The sequence below is a fragment of the Heptranchias perlo genome, chromosome 8 (assembly GCF_035084215.1).
Source record: "Heptranchias perlo isolate sHepPer1 chromosome 8, sHepPer1.hap1, whole genome shotgun sequence".
In the NCBI taxonomy this organism is placed as follows: domain Eukaryota; kingdom Metazoa; phylum Chordata; class Chondrichthyes; order Hexanchiformes; family Hexanchidae; genus Heptranchias; species Heptranchias perlo.
The window spans coordinates 10,923,649-10,944,844 of record NC_090332.1 but is presented as its reverse complement, the minus strand read 5'-3'; the positions used below and the strand labels follow the sequence as shown (position 1 = coordinate 10,944,844).

The 21,196-nt window shown below is 42.6% G+C and overlaps 1 protein-coding gene across 9 annotated transcripts in view; it reads right to left on the bottom strand.

Annotated features, from left to right (window-relative positions):
• The window catches only part of akt3a (v-akt murine thymoma viral oncogene homolog 3a), a 304,170-nt gene that overhangs the window by 99,540 nt on the left and 183,434 nt on the right, over nt 1-21,196 (bottom strand). For all 9 annotated transcript variants that reach the window (XM_067988642.1, XM_067988640.1, XM_067988641.1 and 6 more), the window contains one exon: nt 16,740-16,851. In XM_067988642.1, the coding sequence (XP_067844743.1) occupies nt 16,740-16,851 (112 nt within the window). The remainder of the gene's footprint in view (nt 1-16,739; nt 16,852-21,196) is intronic.

The following is a 21,196-nucleotide window of genomic DNA, read 5'->3' as shown; positions in this document are numbered from 1 at the left end:
CAAAATTAAAGAAAATTACGATTTTGTAGGTTAAAATGTTTCAGTGTGGAGGGATACACAGAAAATAGCATGCCACTTAAACCATTAATCTTTTGAGTCAAGTATATACTCTTTCATTTGGCAATTATATTCCTGTGTAATTATTAACTTTGATATCAAACTAGAAGGATACATCTGATGTACAGTAATACAAATCCAATTTTGAAAGAAATACTTGCATTTATATAGCGGCGTTCACGACCTCGGGACGTCCCAAAGTGCTTTATAGCCAGTGAAATATCCTTTTTTTTTTTAAAAAGTGATGTCACCCATTGCAATGTCGGAAATGTGACAGCCAATTAGCGCACAGCAAGGTCTCACAAACAGCAATGTGATAATGACCATATAATCTGTTTTAGAGATATTGGTGGAGGGATAAATATTGGCCTGGACACTGGGAGAACTCCTCTGCTCTTCTTCGAAATGTGCCATGGGATCTTTTACGTCCACTTGAGGGGACAGACAGGGCTAAAGGACGGCTCCTCCGACAGTGGAGTATGCCCTCAGTACTGCACTGGAGCGTCAGCCTGGATTTTACGCTTAAGTATTATAGTATGGTACAGCACAGAAGGGAATGCGACCCATCGTGCCTGTGCTGGCTCTTTGACAGAGCTATCCAATTAGTCCCACCCCCCTGCCCTATCCCTGCAGTCCTGCATATTTTTTCCTTTCAAGTACTGATCCAGTTCCCTTTTGAAGGACATGATTGAATCTGCCTCCACCACCCCCTCAGTACATTCCTAACCACTCGCTGTGTAAAAATGTTTTTCCTCATGTCACCTTTGGTTCTTTTGCCAATCATCTTAAATCTATGTCCTCTGGTTCTTGATCCTTCCACCAGTGGGAACAGTTCCTCTCTATCTACTATGTTCTGACAAAAGGTCTTCGGCCTGAAACGTTAACTCTGTTTCTTTCTCCACGCACTTGCTGCCTGAATTGCTGAGCTTCTCCAGCATTTTCTGTTTTTATTATCCCCTACTTTTATGTTGACAGCAGACTTCAATATTATGGTCCTTTTCTCAGGTCTAAATTATCTATATGTATCGAAAACAAAATATGACCCAGCACTGACATTTTCCAAGCTGAGAAACACCCATTAATCTGAGAGGAGCCGAGCGGAGCGGAGGGAGCGTCCGATAAAAGGCGGGATTTCAGAGCGCTGAGAACAGCTGAGAGGAGCCGAGCCGAGCGGAGGGAGCGTCCGATAAAAGGCGGGATTTCAGAGCGCTAAGAGGAGCCGAGCCGAGCGGAGCTGCGACCGAGTTCGAAGTGACGTCAGGAATCAGATCGGGACGCGACACAGGGGAGGCACCTGATTGGTGAGTAGGTTCAGGTGAGTATTTCTACTTATCGACAGTAACTAAAGTAAAAGGAAAGGGAAGGTCTGCAGGTCTTATCGGAAGTAGCGTTTATTTTTTAGTGAATCAAGGTCCCTAGTGTAGTTAACATTCTCTAAATTGAGAACAATTTAAAGGAGTAAACTCCTTAAAGGGAGTGGTAAGTAGTTTTTCTTTCCTTTTTTTTTCTCTTGACATTGTAGTTGTTCTTAAGCTAATTTAAGGGTTAAGTCATGGCAGGAGATCCCAGCGCCGTGTCATGTTCCTCTTGTGGGATGTGGGAATTCAGGGCTCCTTCCTGTATCCCTGATTCCTTCACCTGCGGGAAGTGTGTCCAGCTGCAGCTATTGTTTGACCGCTTGACGACTCTGGAGCTGCGGATGGATTCACTTTGGAGCATCCGCGATGCTGAGAAAGTCGTGGATAGCACGTTCAGTGAGTTGGTCACACCGCAGATAAAAATTACTGAGGGAGATAGTGAATGGGTGACCAACAGACAGAGGAAGAGTAGGAAGGCAGTGCAGGGGTCCCCTGCGGTCATCTCCCTCCAAAACAGGTATACCGTTTTGGATACTGTTGGGGGAGATGGCTCACCAGGGGAAGGTGGCAGTGGCCAGGTTCATGGCACCGTGGCTGGCTCTGCTGCACAGGAGGGCAGGAAAAAGAGTGGCAGAGCTATAGTGATAGGGGACTCGATTGTAAGGGGAATAGACAGGCGTTTCTGCGGACGCAACCGAGACTCCAGGATGGTATGTTGCCTCCCTGGTGCAAGGGTCAAGGATGTCTCGGAGCGGCTGCAGGACATTCTGGAGGGGGAGGGTGAACAGCCAGTTGTCGTGGTGCATATAGGCACCAACGATATAGGTAAAAAACAGGATGAGGTCCTACAAGCTGAATTTAGGGAGTTAGGAGTTAAACTAAAGAGTAGGACCTCAAAGGTAGTAATCTCAGGATTGCTACCAGTGCCACGGGTTAGTCAGAGTAGGAATGACAGGATAGCTAAGATGAATACGTGGCTTGAGAGATGGTGCAAGCTGGAGGGATTCAAATTCCTGGGCCATTGGAACCGGTTCTGGGGGAGGTGGGACCAGTACAAATTGGACGGTCTGCATCTGGGCAGGACTGGAACCAATGTCCTAGGGGGAGTGTTTGCCAGTGCTGTTGGGGAGGGTTTAAACTAATGTGGCAGGGGGATGGGAACCGATGCAGGAAGTCAGTGGGAAATAAAGTGGTGACAGAAACAAAAGGCAGTAAGGGAGAGTGTACAGAACATGACCGGACAGATGGTCCGAGAAAGCAGGGCAAAGACCAAGGGAAGTCTAGATTAAACTGCATTTATTTCAATGCAAGAAGTCTGATGGGCAAGGCAGATGAACTCAGGGCATGGATGGGTACATGGGACTGGGATGTTATAGCTATTACTGAAACATGGCTAAGGGAGGGGCAGGACTGGCAGCTCAATGTTCCAGGGTACAGATGCTATAGGAAAGATAGAGCAGGAGGTAAGAGAGGAGGGGGAGTTGCGTTCTTGATTAGGGAGAACATCACGGCAGTAGTGAGAGGGGATATATCCGAGGGTTCGCCCACTGAGTCTATATGGGTAGAACTGAAAAATAAGAAGGGAGAGATCACTTTGATAGGATTGTACTACAGACCCCCAAATAGTCAACGGGAAATTGAGGAGCAAATATGTAAGGAGATTACAGACAGCTGCAAGAAAAATAGGGTGGTAATAGTAGGGGACTTTAACTTTCCCAACATTGACTGGGACAGCCATAGCATTAGGGGCTTGGATGGAGAGAAATTTGTTGAGTGTATTCAGGAGGAATTTCTCATTCAGTATGTGGATGGCCCGACTAGAGAGGGGGCAAAACTTGACCTCCTCTTGGGAAATAAGGAAGGGCAGGTGACAGAAGTGTTAGTGAGGGATCACTTTGGGACCAGTGATCATAATTCCATTAGTTTTAAGATAGCTATGGAGAAGGATAGGTCTGGCCCAAAAGTTAAAATTCTAAATTAGGGAAAGGCCAATTTTGATGGTATTAGACAGGAACTTTCAGAAGTTGATTGGGAGAGTCTGTTGGCAGGCAAAGGGACGTCTGGTAAGTGGGAGGCTTTCAAAAGTGTGTTAACCAGGGTTCAGGGTAAGCACATTCCTTATAAAGTGAAGGGCAAGGCTGGTAGAAGTAGGGAACCTTGGATGACTCGGGAGATTGAGGCACTAGTCAAAAAGAAGAAGGAGGCATATGACATGCATAGGCAGCTGGGATCAAGTGGATCCCTTGAAGAGTATAGAGATTGCCGGAGTAGAGTTAAGAGAGAAATCAGGAGGGCAAAAAGGGGATATGAGATTGCTTTGGCAGATCAGGCAAAGGTGAATCCAAAGAGCTTCTACAAATACATAAAGGGCAAAAGGGTAACTAGGGAGAGAGTAGGGCCTCTTAAGGATCAACAAGGTCATCTATGTGCGGAACCACAAGAGATGGGTGAGATCCTGAATGAATATTTCACATCGGTATTTACGGTTGAGAAAGGCATGGATGTTAGGGAACTTGGGGAAATAAATAGTGATGTCTTGAGGAGTGTACATATTACAGAGAGGGAGGTGCTGGAAGTCTTAACGCGCATCAAGGTAGATAAATCTCCGGGACCTGATGAAATGTATCCCAGGACGTTATGGGAGGTTAGGGAGGAAATTGCGGGTCCCCTAGCAGAGATATTTGAATCATCCACCACTACAGGTGAGGTGCCTGAAGATTGGAGGGTAGCAAATGTTGTGCCTTTGTTTAAGAAGGGCGGCAGGGAAAAGCCTGGGAACTACAGACCAGTGAGCCTGACATCTGTAGTGGGTAAGTTGTTAGAGGGTATTCTGAGGGACAGGATCTACAGGCATTTGGAGAGGCAGGGACTAATTAGGAACAGTCAGCATGGTTTTGTGAGAGGAAAATCATGTCTCACGAATTTGATTGAGTTTTTTGAAGGGGTAACCAAGAAGATAGATGAGGGCTGTGCAGTAGACGTGGTCTACATGGACTTCAGCAAAGCATTTGACAAGGTACCGCATGGTAGGTTGTTACATAAGGTTAAATCTCATGGGATCCAAGGTGAGGTAGCCAATTGGATACAAAATTGGCTTGACGACAGAAGACAGAGGGTGGTTGTAGAGGGTTGTTTTTCAAACTGGATGCCTGTGTCCAGCGGTGTGCCTCAGGGATCGGTGCTGGGTCCGCTGTTATTTGTTATTTATATTAATGATTTGGATGAGAATTTAGGAGGCATGGTTAGTAAGTTTGCAGATGACACCAAGATTGGTGGCATTGTGGACAGTGAAGAAGGTTATCTGGGATTGCAACGAGATCTTGATCAATTGGGCCAGTGGGCCGATGAATGGCAGATGGAGTTTAATTTAGATAAATGTGAGGTGATGCATTTTGGTAGATCGAATCGGGCCAGGACCTACTCCGTTAATGGTAGGGCGTTGGGGAGAGTTATAGAACAAAGAGATCTAGGAGTACAGATTCATAGCTCCTTGAAAGTGGAGTCACAGGTGGATAGGGTGGTGAAGAAGGCATTCAGCATGCTTGGTTTCATTGGTCAGAACATTGAATGCAGGAGTTGGGATGTCTTGTTGAAGTTGTACAGGGCATTGGTGAGGCCACACTTGGAGTACTGTGTACAGTTCTGGTCACCCTATTATAGAAAGGATATTATTAAACTAGAAAGAGTGCAGAAAAGATTTACTAGGATGCTACTGGGACTTGATGGTTTGACTTATAGGGAGAGGTTAGACAGACTGGGACTTTTTTCCCTGGAGAGTAGGAGGTTAAGGGGTGATCTTATCGAAGTCTATAAAATAATGAGGGGCATAGATAAGGTCGATAGTCAAAATCTTTTCCCAAAGGTAGGGGAGTCTATAACGAGGGGGCACAGATTTAAGGTGAGAGGGGAGAGATACAAAGGATCCAGAGGGGCAATTTTTTCACTCAAAGGGTGGTGAGTGTCTGGAACGAGCTGCCAGAGGCAGTCGTAGAGGCGGGTACAATTTTGTCTTTTAAAAAGCATTTGGACAGTTACATGGGTAAGATGGGTATCGAGGGATATGGGCCAAGTGCAGGCAATTGGGACTAGCTTAGTGGTATAAACTGGGCGACATGGACATGTTGGGCCGAAGGGCCTGTTTCCATGTTGTAACTTCTATGATTCTATGTCTAGACCCTTCATGATTTTGAATACCTCTATCAAATCTCCTCGCAACCATCTCTGTTCCAAGGAGAACAACCCCAGCTTCCCCCGTCTATCCACGCAACTAAAGTCTCTCGTCCCTGGAATCATTCTAGTAAATCTCTTCTGCACCCTCTCTAAAGCCTTCACATCTTTCCTGAAGTGCGCTGCCCAGAACCTGGATACAACACTCCAGTTGTGGCCGAACCAGTGTTTTATAAAGGTTCATCATGACTTCCATACTTTTGTACTCTTATGCCTCTATTTAGAGATGATGTGGAGATGCCAGTGATGGACTGGGGTTGACAATTGTAAACAATTTTACAACACCAAGTTATAGTCCAACGATTTTATTTACCCCCAGATCTCTTTGTTCCTGTACCCTTTTAGAGTTGTGTCCTCTTGTTTATATGCCTCTCCTCATTCTTCCTACCGAATTGTATCACTTTACATTTTTCTGCGTTAAATTTCTTCTGCCACGTGTCCACCACCAGCATGTCTATATCCTCTTGAAGTCTATCACCATCCTCCTATTGTTTACTACCCTTCCAAGTTTTGTGTCATCTGCATATATCAAGAAAAGCAGTGGTCCCAGCACTGACCCCTATACACCTTCCTCCAGTCCGAAAAACAACGGTTCACCATTACTCTGTTTCCTGTCACTTAGCCAATTCTGTATCCATGTTACTACTGCCCCCTTTATTCCATGGGCTGCAATCTTGCCAATAACCCTACCATGCGGCACTTTATCAAATGCCTTTTGAAAGTCCATATACATCAACTGCGTTGCCCTCATCTACCCTCTCTGTTACTTCATCAGATTCGTTAAACATGATTTGCCTTTAACAAATCCGTGCTGGCTTTCCCTAATCAATCCACACTCATCCAAGTGACTTAATTCTGTCCCGGATTATCGTTTCTAAAAGTTTCCCCACCACTGAGGTTAATCTGACTGGCCTATCGTTGCTGGGTTTATCTTTACACCCTTTTTTGAACAAGGGTGTAACATTTGCAATTCTCCAGTCCTCTGGCACCACTCCCATATCGAAGGATGTTTGGAAGATTATGGCCAGTACCGCTGCAATTTCCACCCTTACTTCCCTCAGTTACCTAGGATGCATTCCATCTGGACCGGGTGACTTATCTACTTTTTAAGTTCAGCTAGCCTTTCTAGTTCCTCTTCTTTATCAATTTTTAGCCCATCCAGTATCTCAACTATATCTTCTTTTACTGAGACTCTGGCAGCATCTTCTTCCTTGATACAGATGCAAAGTACTCATTTAGTACCTCAGCCATCCCCTCTGCCTCCATGAGTAGATCTCCTTTATGGTCCCTAATTGGCCCCACCCCTCCTTATTACCCATTTACATGCGTGTAGAAGATTTTTGGATTCCCTTTTATGTTGGCCGCTAGTCTATTCTCATGCTTTCTCTTTGCCCCTCTCTGTCCTTTGTCCTCTGATTACCAGCCCTTCTGTCACTGGAAACAGTTTCTCCTTATTCACTAACAAAACCACTCATGATTTTGAACACCTCTATCAAATCTCCTCTTAACCTACTCTGCTCTAAGGAGAGCAACCCCAGCTTCTCCACATAATTGCAGTCCCTCATCCCTGGCACCATTCTAATAAATCTCTTCTGCACCCTCTTTAAGGCCTTGACATCCTTCCTAAAATGTGGTGCACAGAACTGAACACATTACTCCAGCTGAGGCCGAACCAGTTTTCTATAAAGCTTAGCATACCTTCCTTGTTTGTGTACTCTATGCCTCTATTAATAAAGACCACAATCCCATATAACTTTTTAACGGCCTTCTTAACTTGTCCTGCCACCTTCCACGCTTTGTGTACTTACACCCCAGGACGGACGGACGGACGGACAGACACCCCTGGGGAACACCACTGTATGCTTCCCTCCAGTCTGGAAAAACAACTGTTCACCACTATTCTGTTTTCTGTCCCTTAGCCAATGCTGCCACTTTCCCTTTAATCCGATGGGCTTTAATGTTGATAACAAGTCTATTATGTGGTACTTTATCAAATGCCTTTATCAAAAGTCTCTGGAGTGGGACTTGAACTCTCAACCTTCTGACTCAGAAGCAAAGTGCTACCACTGAGCCAGGGCTGACATCTTTATGTAGAACGTGTGTGATGTATAAATACACTCAGTTTTAGGGAAACAAAGTCACAGCAAATTTTATTTGTACAGCCTGTCTGGATAAAAATATTGAGTAACATTTCCATTATATACTGCTTTTACAGTAATAAGACCAATAACCTAAACTGCACAAAAATATTTATTCAATCATTCTGACTCCAGTTGTCAGCTTTTAGTCACACTGACATATCACCTCCCTCCCAATCCAAGAACAGAATCCACCGCCTAACTGACAATACACCCTGCTGAATTCAAATAGAGAGTTGTCACAGTAGCTATGAGTGTCAACAATCAAAGCCCTGCTGTCCTCTGAGAGCCAAGCGTAGATCAATGGTAGCAAGGTTCCCCCTGCCGCTCCCCCAGTGGTGAGTCAGAATTCCCAAAACGTGACAGTCTTCGTTAAAATTATGTTTGCTAAATGATATGACGACTCAATTATCAAATTTGCTGATTACATTTTTATTGGATTAATCAGTATTTCCCTAAATCTAAGTGTTCCATAGGGTGAGACCGTCTTTCTTTGGATACATTACTATTCAAGGAAACCACAAACTAGTATCACATCTGAATTACTGCCTCCTCCCCAAATTTCTTGATCAGAACTCTTCTTGCAGCTGTTAACATTTTCTGTGGTTGAACTGAAGAATTGGAAGAGTATTACATTTTGCTTTGAGTTCTAAATTATACGGTAATTCAATCCCACTTATTATTGTAGATTAGCTGATTATCTTATTAGTTTTGGTCAATGCTCAATTGAGCAAGCTTGCTTACAGAGCTTATCCTGATTTTGAATATTACAAGTATTCCACTTTACCTACCTGAATATTGTGCCCAAGAGAATCCTTTGAATTACATTCAGGAAGTAAGAAAACCTACACTTTTCAATTAAATGTTTCCTGGAGTAGTACCCTGACACTACATATCACAGTTGGGAGAACGAGTGTTCACTGCTATTTACATTGTATAACAATGCCTATAAATTCTAGCTGAATAGTCCAAACAAAAACAATTCTGCACTTACCATACATTTAATCTCAGATAGCTTCAGGAGTAATTTCAAATTAAATGTTCACTTTTTATATTTTCCTCCCGTCCTCTTTAGGTTCTCATGACATTATAGTTTTCCAACTAAGCAGACTAACAAGTGGCATACTTCCAAAGCTTCTGCTAATATTCCCACTAATCAGGCAGGAGAACCTCTTCAGTACTCACTCTTTGTTTTTGCATCCTGTCCACATAGCCCAATTGCAACTGGGAACTTAGTGGGAAATGAAAGCTTGTAGTATGTCATTTTCCAATATGTTGTGCCGTCTCGCCATCTGCCCCAAAGCAGGCCTTAATTTTGATTCAGCTGTAAAATATGTCTGGAATTTGAGACCTTGCATTTTGAATTTATTAAAAGCACCAGGCAGTTCACACTTAATATCCATTTACATTAAATGTGTCATGAACAATAGCCCCTTTTTGATATTCCTTCCTTCATCAAAGCAGTTCTGATTGCAAGCACACACTTGAAATGCCAGGACTCTACAAAGTCCTATAACTACCAAGGGTAGATGAGTATTTTCATACATTTACAAAAACTATCTTTACAGCAAGCATGTTGTTTACAGTGTCATTTAATAACATGCACTTTGATATTTAAAAACAAGGTCACTCACCTGAACATATATTTCCCAGCCTTTTACAATAAATGAGTGAGATTAGAAGTATCCAGTAATTTTAGGTTGGTCCTGTAGATGTAACTTTCTCATTCTTTGAACCGTATACATATAGAATATTTTACGAACTGAACAAGAGAAAATCATCTTGCATATCAGACACTTCAAATTTTTTGTATGCCTGATATCCCATTCAGCTATACCGTTACCCTCATATTGGAACACATCTCAGTTTCTCCTGACTGGAGCAGGTGGCAACAAAGTCCTGAGCTTGTACACTGGCATCATAATGTATGTTTGAATTATAAGCCCCAGTAATTCCTAACAAAAAGGTCAGATGGAATATAAAGGGTTAGGCAAGGAAAGAGCTTTGAAAAATTAAAACTCCCCCTACGATGGGCAATCTATTCCTCATTAGTTGATTCCAAACTAAAAAAAAGAGTATAACAAAGTAGTTCGACAAAATTGCAGGTATTTCTTCAATGATCTGATTATTGTAACTCATAGAAAGCTTTGCTGGGTTGCAACAATCTCACCTCTGGGTCAGGGGTGGTGAATTTGATCTCATAATCTGAGCCAACACTGCAAGACACCTGTCTGATCAAAACAAAAGTCCGCAGAAAACAACGTAGTTATGGAGCTGTGAAATCAACATATCCTTCTCAACCAAACCGATCAAAAAGAACTTTAACCTCGGAAACCTATATGGCAACTCAACACAAACAGAAAATGTTTGAATGATCAAACAATCTGTTTTTGGTAGTGTTGGTTGAGGAACAAATAGTGCCGGGACCCCATAAGAGCTTCCTGTTGTCCTTCCAATTACGCCATGGGATCTTCTAAATACACCCAAGAATGGCAAACAGAGCTTCAGTTTGATATCTCACTGGAAAAACAGCTCCTCTAATAATGCAGCACCTTCCATTTAGTACTGCACAGAAGTGTCAGCCTAGATTATAATCTGAAATCCATAGTGCTACTAACTGAACCAAGCTGACACTTGCTCTCTCTTGTTGAACTGATTCTTCAGAGAACTTAAAATCATGCATTTAGAATCATGCCACTTCCAAACACCCCCAATGAAGTGAGGAATTTTCTGGGCTGTTCCAGAGGGATGCAGTGATAGATATCGCAAAATATGAAAATGGTGGCGTATACCATACCAGACCCACACAATTACAAAAATAGGACAAGTCTTAACCACAGTTGAAACTGAAGAAATCCTCCAAAAAAGGGCATATGTAAAACATGTACAGAGTTGGGGTGGGGGGGGGGGGCATGGCTGTCTTTCCATTTCCACCTACCCATATGTTCATTATACAGATTCAGTCTCCAAATTTGCACTGCTCCACAACCCAAAAATAATGCAGATTATTGTGGAGAACTACTCTAGCCTGATCAATTGGGTGATGAAAAATGTGAAAGATTCCTAAACAACAGGGCAACATTTTACTCAGGGTGATGCCTGATTTAAATGCCAAATACTCCAGGATACAAGGGAAGGAAGCTGGAGATATATTAAGGAACATAGTCTGTACAAAGGGATATTTCATACTCCTTATGCACTTCTCCAACCATTCAATTTTCTTGAGCAGCACAAATGCTCGTGGCCTGCAATTTAGAAGCCAAGGCAAAAGTAGGGTCAACAGAGGCCGGCTAGCTGCCTCAAAACAACTGAAAAGGTGACAAATCACATTAGAGAAAATTGATCCATGGAGAATAGAGTACAAGGAGATTCACCAGGCAAAGATTTCTCCAGATCCCATGGCTCTAGCACACCTTGTATTCTATTCTATCAAAAGGCCTATTATTATCCAAAACAAGGACTAGGCTAAATTCATCTCAAACAGACATAGAATGTATGATTTTGAGAAGCTGCCAGACGTTGTCAAAGTAACTCTCACAAATTAAACCTGAGAGATCAAATTATTCAGATGGGTTGCAAAACTTTTCATAAACATTTTGGAATCATAATGAAAGCAAGAAATAGACCAGTATCAGGTATACTCATATGATTTTTTTCCCCCTCTGTCAGGGTCAGAGGGATTGAAGTATTTTTCTAAATTATGGGTCAGAGCAAGCAGTAGAAATTTTATGAAACGCTTTCAGGACTAAAAGTGAGTATGGTAGGAAAACCATCTCGGTTAGGAGCTTTGTTAAAGTGAAGAGTGTTTAAACTTGGAATACCTCATCTATAGCGATGTGGACAATATAGTTTTGGATGTGCCTTTCATCTGGGCAGTGAGGGAGAATGAGCAAGTATTCCTGAATAACATCTGGGGATGCGCTTTGACTTTTGATTTATACAGGTCAGAATAAAATCTTCTGAACACCTGGTGGATACCCTTGGGACTAGTGACAACTTGGACACTTTCACCTACCCTGCCTCCTTCAAGCACACGACAATCAATGGCCCAGTTTATCGTTGTGCGTACAGAAATGTGCATTGGTAAGCCAAATTATTCGCAGCTAAGTAATAATTTTGAATAATAGCCTTAAAGTATCCATTACTGTGAAGCTTCAGACAATATTAAGATTCAATGTGGAACAATCCCTGTGCGGTAGGCCTCAGGCACACCCAATATTGCGCCCCGGGCCTCATTTAAATGAGACCAGCAAACAGTGCTGGGCAGTGAAGAGGCTTAGAAATTCGGGCCACTGCATCGTTGGCATCAGCCCTCAGATAAGAGCTAAAAAGGAGAAGGAAAGGTAATCGGAAGGGGGCATGAAGTGGGAAAGGACATGAACCGGTAGAAGGAGGGCGAAGCGGAAGAGGGTCGTTCGGGCGACCGAGATGGGGAATTACAACATCGGAATGGGGGTCAATCGGTACATCGGGACAGGGGAGCGATTTGGACATCAGGCAGTGAAGATCTAAACATTTCCTGTGGGGCATGGAGGAACACTCATCTTCCTTCTGGTCTCAAAGCAAAGTTAAAAAAAACTTAGCTTGAATGGCCTCTTCTGCATCCGATCCTTAATTGCTCGTGTTGGAGTTAAAATCGTGGTCATGGCCCAATGATGACATCGGACCACAACCTGCATATTTAAAGAAGGACCCGCCAGTTTCAGGCAGGTACCATTGCCACCTGCTCAGAAGGGCAAGTTAAAATTGAAGATGGCGAGATCCAGGCGGACCAGTGTCAGATAACTTAGCAACAAAGAGACTGAAGTTGGTTTGAATCGTCTCCAATGATATCAAAATAACTTTATACAATGGCTAGGACCACCTTGAGCTTCTGTTACCACTTTTCACAGGCCTACTTTTCCCATCTGGATTTAAAATTGTTAAAACGATCAGATGGTCAGCTCTGAAATGGCACAGTGTGAATCGTGGTGTTATCACTTTTCTACAGTTCAAGTTCAGTCACAAAAGGGAGAACTTAAACAACAAAACACAACTATATATAGCTTTCAGAAAAATATCTGATTCACAGGCCACGTTCAAGCCTTAATCATAGTCCCAAAATTAAATATCTTCCTGAGCAAAATCTCACAAGATACTGTTAAAAACGGTTAATCCATAGTCTTCAGGCTCCATGCATAAATACTTAAACTAAACTGCCAGCATACTGAACAAATTTCATGCAACTACAGCATTCCTCCATGAGTCTACAAATATAACTTAGTTCCTGATTCTTCTTAGCCCTCATTTGTATTTTTTCTTAAAAGTTTAACTTTTTTAAATCTCTTCTTTAACTTTTGTTTAATTATCGTTAGAATGAACTACTACATGGAACCAAACAGGACATAAAATACTTGCAACTTTATTGTTTTGTGTTTTGCAGTAGATTCAAGTATCACACCAGAATTTGCTTGATATTTCTCAATTCTTCTGCTATCTCAACAAAAACAGCTGGCACTGGTAGCAAATGTGAAAGACTTTGGGGGTCATTTTAACCCCCCAAGGACGGGTGGGTTGGAGGCGGGTGGGAAGGCAAAAATAGTGAAAATGTAAAACGCGACCCCAACCTGCCCACTTCCAGTTTTAACAGAGGTGGATCAGAGGGCAGACGACCAATCCGCTCTCAGGAGGCATGCCGGTCATTAAAATCTTTTAAGGAGGCTGAGTGCCTCCATCTTAATAGCTGTTTTATTTTTAACTCCTGGGGGCCAGGACAATTAGGGATGCGCAATAAATGCTGGCCTTGCCAGCGACACCCACATCCCATGAACGAATAAAAAAAAAATTCCCGGGCCTCATGATTCTCGCCACTTAAGAGGAAGCAAGAAGCAACGGATCAACAGGCAAGTGCCTTTATTGCACTTCTTGTGGGCCAGGAGGAGCAGGAGCTTTCCTCCAGGCCCAACAAACTTACCTGCTACGATCTGACACACGCGATCAGCCAACCCCCCCACCCACCCATCCCCCATCCACAGCTCAGAGTAAAATTCCAGGCCTTTGACTCTAAAACAGGACAGAACATGTAACATTTTGAACTAAACTGACTGGTTTCAGAGTTGACAGTTTAATATTTTAACAATTTTAAAATCGGTTGACCTCCCATCCACCAACTTCTGTAAAAATCAGCGCAGCCAAAAGGTGGAATTTTTTTATTCAAAGTACTCTTTTTTTTTTTTAACACCCTTGATTTAACTTTATCAAAAAAAGATAATTTCATTGCTGTTATAGATTTTGCCTTGCTGTTAGGCCATTATGGTGACATCAATTATTATCCCAGAGTGCTTCATTGTTAGCAGTGAAAAGCAGAATAGAGTAGGATTGAAGTCAGACTGACCCCGAGGACCATACTGGGACACCAAAATAGATGCCAATTTTTCAGCCTGTAGTGTGAGTTCCTGCCCTAAGGCATATCTGAAGTTACATCCCTCCACCTCCATTTGCAATTCAGTGCTCTGGGATGTTACCAGCAATTGCATCACCACAGGTGCCTAGCAGAAAAGGTGACTATACCAGAGGATCTCTACGTGGACAATAAAATTTGCATTTTAGAAAAAAAAAATATTTGGCAAGGGTATTATTTTCTAATATAAAAAAGGGGTTATACTTTCCTTCTCCTTTAAATAATGTAAAAACTGCAAATACTAATAAAAATTGTCATTCATTTTTTCTTCTCAGGGACAATAATGTTTTCTTTTGTTACTAATCCGAGTTGCTGGCCTTTATTTCTCCCTTTCCAATATGCCAACAAAATCTCTGCTTCCAACTTTTTATCTCTCCCACAGAACTTGAAGGGAAAAAATGTGCAGGGCTACAGGGAAAGAGTGGGGGAATGGGACTAACTGGATTGCTCTTATAAAGAGCCGGCACAGGCTTGATGGGCCGAATGGTCTCCTTCTGTGCTGTAACCATTCTACGATAACTACTGGAAGTATGTCAGCTAATGCAGGTCTGGGAAGACACATATGAAGATCTGGAATAACCACCGAGAAACTTGAAAGGAGTTGGAACCTAATGAGGCCTTCAATCATTTGAGCTTTTCAGGAATCGGAGAACTTCCTCTTCCACGTCCCATGACAGTGGATGAGTCGCAGTGGCCTGTAAGAGCAATGTTACATATAAACCTACAGATTAGACTAAGTGCTTCTAATAAATGAAGACATTAAGAATAGATTCAATAAAGGTAATGAGGGGGATTTTTGAAATTGATGTAGTATTTTTAAATGTGATAAAGACACTAATTTAGAAAAATAACACCTTTTGCTAAGATTTAGTTGTTCAGTTTGTTGGAAACCTACATGAAGGCTACAATAGTGTTCAATGACAGACTAAAAACAATTTGTGACGGTACTTTCAAAATATATCTGTTCCAAAATGCAACATTTTCCTTCATCCTTTAATAGCAGTAGCACATATACATATCCTGGAATTGGTCAAACCCTCTATAAAACATACAATGAGTTTTCACTTGAGATAAGGTAAACAGGACAAGAATTACCAATTTATCTTTCCAAGAGTGTGCAAGATGGTTTTGATTCATTACACACCGTCCTCATTTTTTTCTTAAATTACATACAAGAACAGTATTTTAAAAAACTCCACATTTTAATATAAAGACCTAAAATAGATTTATATGGAATGGATAAAAGAATACTCAAATTCTTAAAGCTAGCCTAGATTTCAAGCAAATGCATGTGTTATTTGACAGACTGATTTAAATGTCGAGTTACAATACAGTTCTGCAGATCTTTTCAGTAAGTATTTTTGGGAAAAGGACATCAACACGTCAAAAGTCACATACATATTGGTATAATTGATGGGCAGCAGTAGAATATAATGAGTATCAACCATTTCATAGAATCATACAGCATAGAAGACCATTCAGCCCATCGTGCCTATGCCGGCTCTTTGAAAGAGCTATCCAATTAGTCCCACTCCCTGCTTTTTCCACATAGCCTTGCAAATATTTCCTTTTCAAATATATATCCAATTCCCTTTTGAAAGTTACTACTGAACGCATTTCCACCACCCTTTAAGGCAGTATATTCCAGATCATAACGTTTCACTTGTAATCACATATGCCTCAAAAGTATACACTGCAGTGAAACCCTTTGTATTCTATTTAAACATGGAACATAAATAGCCTCTACAGGTACAAGTGTGCACAAGATGGGGTCACTTCAGACTCCCATAATTCTGGCGCTGAATCAGACCTAAGCTGTGTCACTACAGACTGGTACTGTATTTATTATGTAATGATTTAAAAAGAATTGTAAAAATATATAATTTTTTTAATTCGTTCATGGGATGTGGGCGTCACTGGCAAGGCCAGCATTTATTGCCCATCCCTAATTGCCCTCTAGAAGGTGGTGGTGAGCCGCCTTCTTGAACCGTTGCAGTGCGTGTGAAGGTTTGCCCACAGTGCTGTTAGGTAGGGAGTTCCAGGATTTTGACCCAGCGACGACGAAGGAACGGCGATATAGTTCCATGTCGGGATGGTGTGAGACTTGGAGGGGAATGTGCAGATGGTGTTGTTCCCATGTGCCTGCTGTCCTTGTCCTTCTAGGTGGTAGAAGCCTTGGCAAGTTGCTGCAGTGCATCCTGTAGATGATACACACTGCAGCTACGGTGCGTCTGTGGCAAAGGGAGTGAATGTTTAGGGTGGAATGCACGTAATATATGCATGGAATCTGTTCACCATGAAAACTTGAGAAGAAAAATCTCAACAAAAATGTTGACAGTATATTTTCAAACATTTGAGCTATTCAGTCATGGGCAAATTGAGATTTACCTTTATCGGACAAGTGTAATTAGAATGTAAGCACCAGTAAGTACAGTCATTATTTATTTAACAATCACTGTCACATGTTAGACCTGCAACTATTACCAAGACAACTACAACAGACTTAAGTATCACTCACACCTTTCTTCAGGAGTGTCCACATGAAAGGTCCTCTCTATGACAGTGGTCCATTGCAAACATCTGATAATAAATGTGTTCGGCCTTGGTCGTTCTGTTTTCATTAGTTGGCATTCTGCAGGAAACAACAAGACTGACCATTACCTTCAATTTCAGATTGGTTTATCAATGCAATTTAGTTTATTGGGTGTATCAGCATCACTACAAAAAGTTTGAAAAGTGATCAGGAACCCATACTTTGGACTTGTTCATTCAGTAAAATGGTCAATTTTTGAGATAAATGATACAGAAGCCATATTATTCCAAATTAACAAAACTTCATAGCAAGTACCAATATTTAGTTGTTCAATTTGCTGGAAGCCCTTACAAAAGCAACAAAATAACATTCAATGAGAGACTAAAAACAGAGTATTGTCAAAATACATTGTTCCAAAAATCAGCATTTTGTTCATTCTTTAATAGCAGTAGCACATATTCATATTCTGGAATAAGTCATATTCATATACTGAAAAAACAAATTAACAAAACTTCATCACAAGTACCAGGAATTGAGTGGTAATATTAGCTGCCTTCCCTTGTTTATAAATGTCTCCTACAAAATTGAAGCACAAGATAATGACATGGTAAGATGAGACCAATAATCTGAATTTTGTTATATTTTTTCCAAGAGAGGGCAAGGTTGAAGATAGTGATGCTTTCCTCTGGAAATGAATTGGATTGAACAGTCACGACAATGATCTATCATAAGGTTTAGAATAGCTTTGGAAAAGGACATGGACCACTCAAGTAAAAATACTCAATTGGAGGAGGGCCAATTTCAGTGGGATGAGAACAGATCTGGTCCAGGTAAATTGGAATCAAAGACTGGCAGGCAAAACTGTAATTAAACAATGGGCGGCTTTTAAAAGGAGAGTGGGTTCAGGTACAATCTAGGTACGTTACCACGAGGGAGAAAGGTAGGGCAACCAAAGCCAGAGGTCCCTGGATGAGATAGAGAGTAAGATGATGCAGAAAAAAGGGGCATATGACAGATGTCAGGCTGATAACAAAATTTGAAAGCTCAGAGGGGAAGTGAAAAAGGAAACAAGAAGGGCAAAGAGAGAGAATGACAATAGACTGGCTGCCAACATAAAAAGGGAATCCAAAAGTCTTCTACTGGCATGTAAACAGTAAACGGCTAGTCAGAGGAGGGGTGGGGCCGTTAAGGATCAAAAAGGAGATCAATGCATGGAGGCAGAGGGGATTGGCTGAGGTACTAAATGAGTACTTTGCATCTGTCTTTACCAAGGAAGAAGATGCTGCCAGAGTCTCAGTAAAGGAAGATATAATTGAGGTACTGGATGGGCTAAAAATTGATAAAGAGGAGGTACTAGAAAGGCTAGCTGTACTTAAAGTAGATAAGTCACCTGGTCCAGATGGGATGCACCCTAGGTTGTTGAGGGAAGTACGGGTGGAAATTGCAAAGGTACTGGCCATAATCTTCCAAACATCTTTAGATTTGGGGGTGAAGAAGACTCGAGTGTGGCAAATGTTACACCCTTGTTCAAAATGGGTGTAAGGATAAACCCAGCAACAAAAGGCCAGTCAGTTTAACCTCAGTAGTGGGGAAACTTTTAGAAACGATAATCCGGGACAGAATTAGCAGTCACTTGGACAAGTGTGGATTGATTAGGGAAAGCCAGCACGGATTTGTTAAAGGCAAATAGTGTTTAACTAACTTGAGAGCTTTTTTAAAATGAGATAACAGAGAGGGTAGATGAAGGCAATGCGGTTGATGTGGTGTATATGGATTTTCAAAAGGCTTTTGATAAAGTGCCGAATAGGCTGGTCATTGAGATTGAAGCCCATGGAATAAAAGGGGCAGTAACAGCATGGATACAGAATTGGCGAAGTAACAGGAAACAGAAAGAAGTGGTGAACGGTTGTTTCTTGGACTGGAGGGAGTAGAGCGGTGCTCCCCAGGGGTCGATACTAGGACCACTGCTTTTCTTGGTATATATTAATGACTTGGACTTGGGTGTATAGGGCACAGTTTCAAAATTTGCAGATGACACAAAACTCGGAAGGGTAGTGAACTGTGAGGAGGATAGTGATAGACTTCAAGAGGATATAGACAGGCTGGTGAAATGGGCAGACACGTGGCAGATGAAATTTAACGCAGAAAATTGCAAGGTGATACATTTCAGTAGGAAGAATGAGGAGAGGCAATATAAACTAAAGGGCACAATTCAAAAAGAGGTACAGGAACATAGATCTGGGGGTATATGTACACAAATCGTTGAAGATGGCAGGGCAGGTTGAAAAAGTGGTTAAAACAGCATATGGGATCCTAGGCTTTATAAATAGAGGCATAGAGTACAAAAGCAAGGAAGTCATGATTAACCTTTATAAGACACTGATTCGGCCACAGCTGGAGTACTGTGTCCAGTTCTAGGCACCGCACTTTAGGATAGATGTGAAGGCCTTAGAGAGGGTACAGAAGATTTACTAGAATGATTCCAAGGATGCGGGACTTTAGTTACATCGATAAGCTGGAGAAGCTGGGGTTGTTCTCCTTGGAACAGAGAAGGTTGAGAGGAGATTTGACAGAGGTATTCAAAACCATGAAGGGTCTAGACAGAGTAGATAGAGAGAATCTGTTCCCAGAGGACATCGATTTAAGGTGATTGGCAAAAGAACCAAAGGTGACATGAGGAAAAACTTTTTTTTTAAAAAACACAGCAAGTGGTTAGGGTCTGGAATGCATGGCCAGAGGGGATGGTGGAGGCACAATCAATCATGGCCTTCAAAAGGGAACTGGATAAGTACTTGAAAGGAAAAAAATTGCAGGTCTATGGGGATAGGGCGGGGGAGTGGGACTAGCTGGATTGCTCTTGCATTGATCCGGCACGGACTGTAACCTTTCTGTGATTCTCTGACAGAGTGGACTATAACAATATATGGAAAGAATGGGCTTTTCTCAAAGCACAATTTACATATCTTTATTTCCCAACATACGAAACACCAAGGGCTCGATTTTAAAAGGGCGGCGGGTTGGCAGCGGAAGCGTCAATGGGCGCATGGCAAACCAGACTAATAAAAACTTACCGTTCCGCAAGCGATCTCGACTTAATTGGTGTCCCTTAACCTCGTTTCCAGGTCCGAAAGCTGCGCAGTAGGTGGACTGCGCACCCACATGACAGGCTGTTAGCTGGAGCACCTGGATTTAAAGGGCCATTGCTCCAATGGATTTTGCTGGAGCAAAGAGCAAGAAGACCCAGTGGAGCAGCACAGGGGCAAGGCTGCTCCAAGATTCAGCAATTCCTCATTTCAGCTGCTACTGGCCGGGGTGAGGAGGAGGAGAAGGAGGAAACTATTTTACCCAGCCGACAGGAGGCAGCGCCCTGCCTCTGCCACCAAGGCCTCGCTCAAGGTGGCAGAGGAGGTCACTAGCAGCAGCAACATATCCCGCACCTGGGTGTGGTGCAGGAAGCGTTTCAATGACCGTTTCAATAGGTCAGCAAAAGTGAGTAGACGTACTGATTCTCCTGCATTCCGTGGTGCACTTCAACCCCCCCACCCAACTCATTCTGCACTGCCAAGACTACTCCAGCATATCACTCCTCACACCCACTTAAGGGTCATCCTCAACTCACCTGCACCTCCTGAGCACTTCCTCACCTCCCCATTTGTGACCCCACCACTACCACTCACCCCAATCCTGATCCAATGTGATGTCTCTGTCTGATACTCACCCTCTGATGCACCTCTTTCACAGTCAGCCTCGCCCAAAGCAATGCATTCATCAGTTGGCCACTTCGCCATCACTCACTCACACATCTGTACTTTCTCCCCTTCTAAAAGAGAGCGCAAAATGCACACGAGAGGTCGAGGACTGGAAGGAGGCCACAAGAAATAGTGGTCTTCACAGACATGGAGGAGGATGCCCTGCAGATCAGCCGCACCCTCGAGTGCTTGTCCAAGACTGGCACCCCACAAACGTCTGGTTACACAACTTTAACATTCATCACACAAATCATGAATTGATGTTAACAATGCTTGACATGTTGAACACCTCAGAATGCTCATCGCAACTTGACACATCTGAGATGATGCTTAATATTGCATTCTGTTCTCTTACAGGCCCTTCAGGCAGTGACGGCAGAGGACAATTCCTCAGAGGACCTGCCGGCCTCTGAAGGCGCACAGTCACATCTTAGCGAGCCATCCACCAGCGCAGATACTCATACGTCGGTGGGTCCTAATAGTCAGTTAGTTGGGTTGGTACCTGGTGAGTCACCACACACAAGTGAGCACGAGCAGACATTGGTGGCAGGGGCAGCTGTGGAGAGTCCGCATCAGTGGGCGCAGTCCTCTCCAGGCTCTGCTCAGCTGGACGCAGATGATAAACCCCGGGGCCATCCTTTAAAAGGAAACTGATTAAGGTTCAGCAGCACGTTTGCGAGGAACTGGAACAGGTG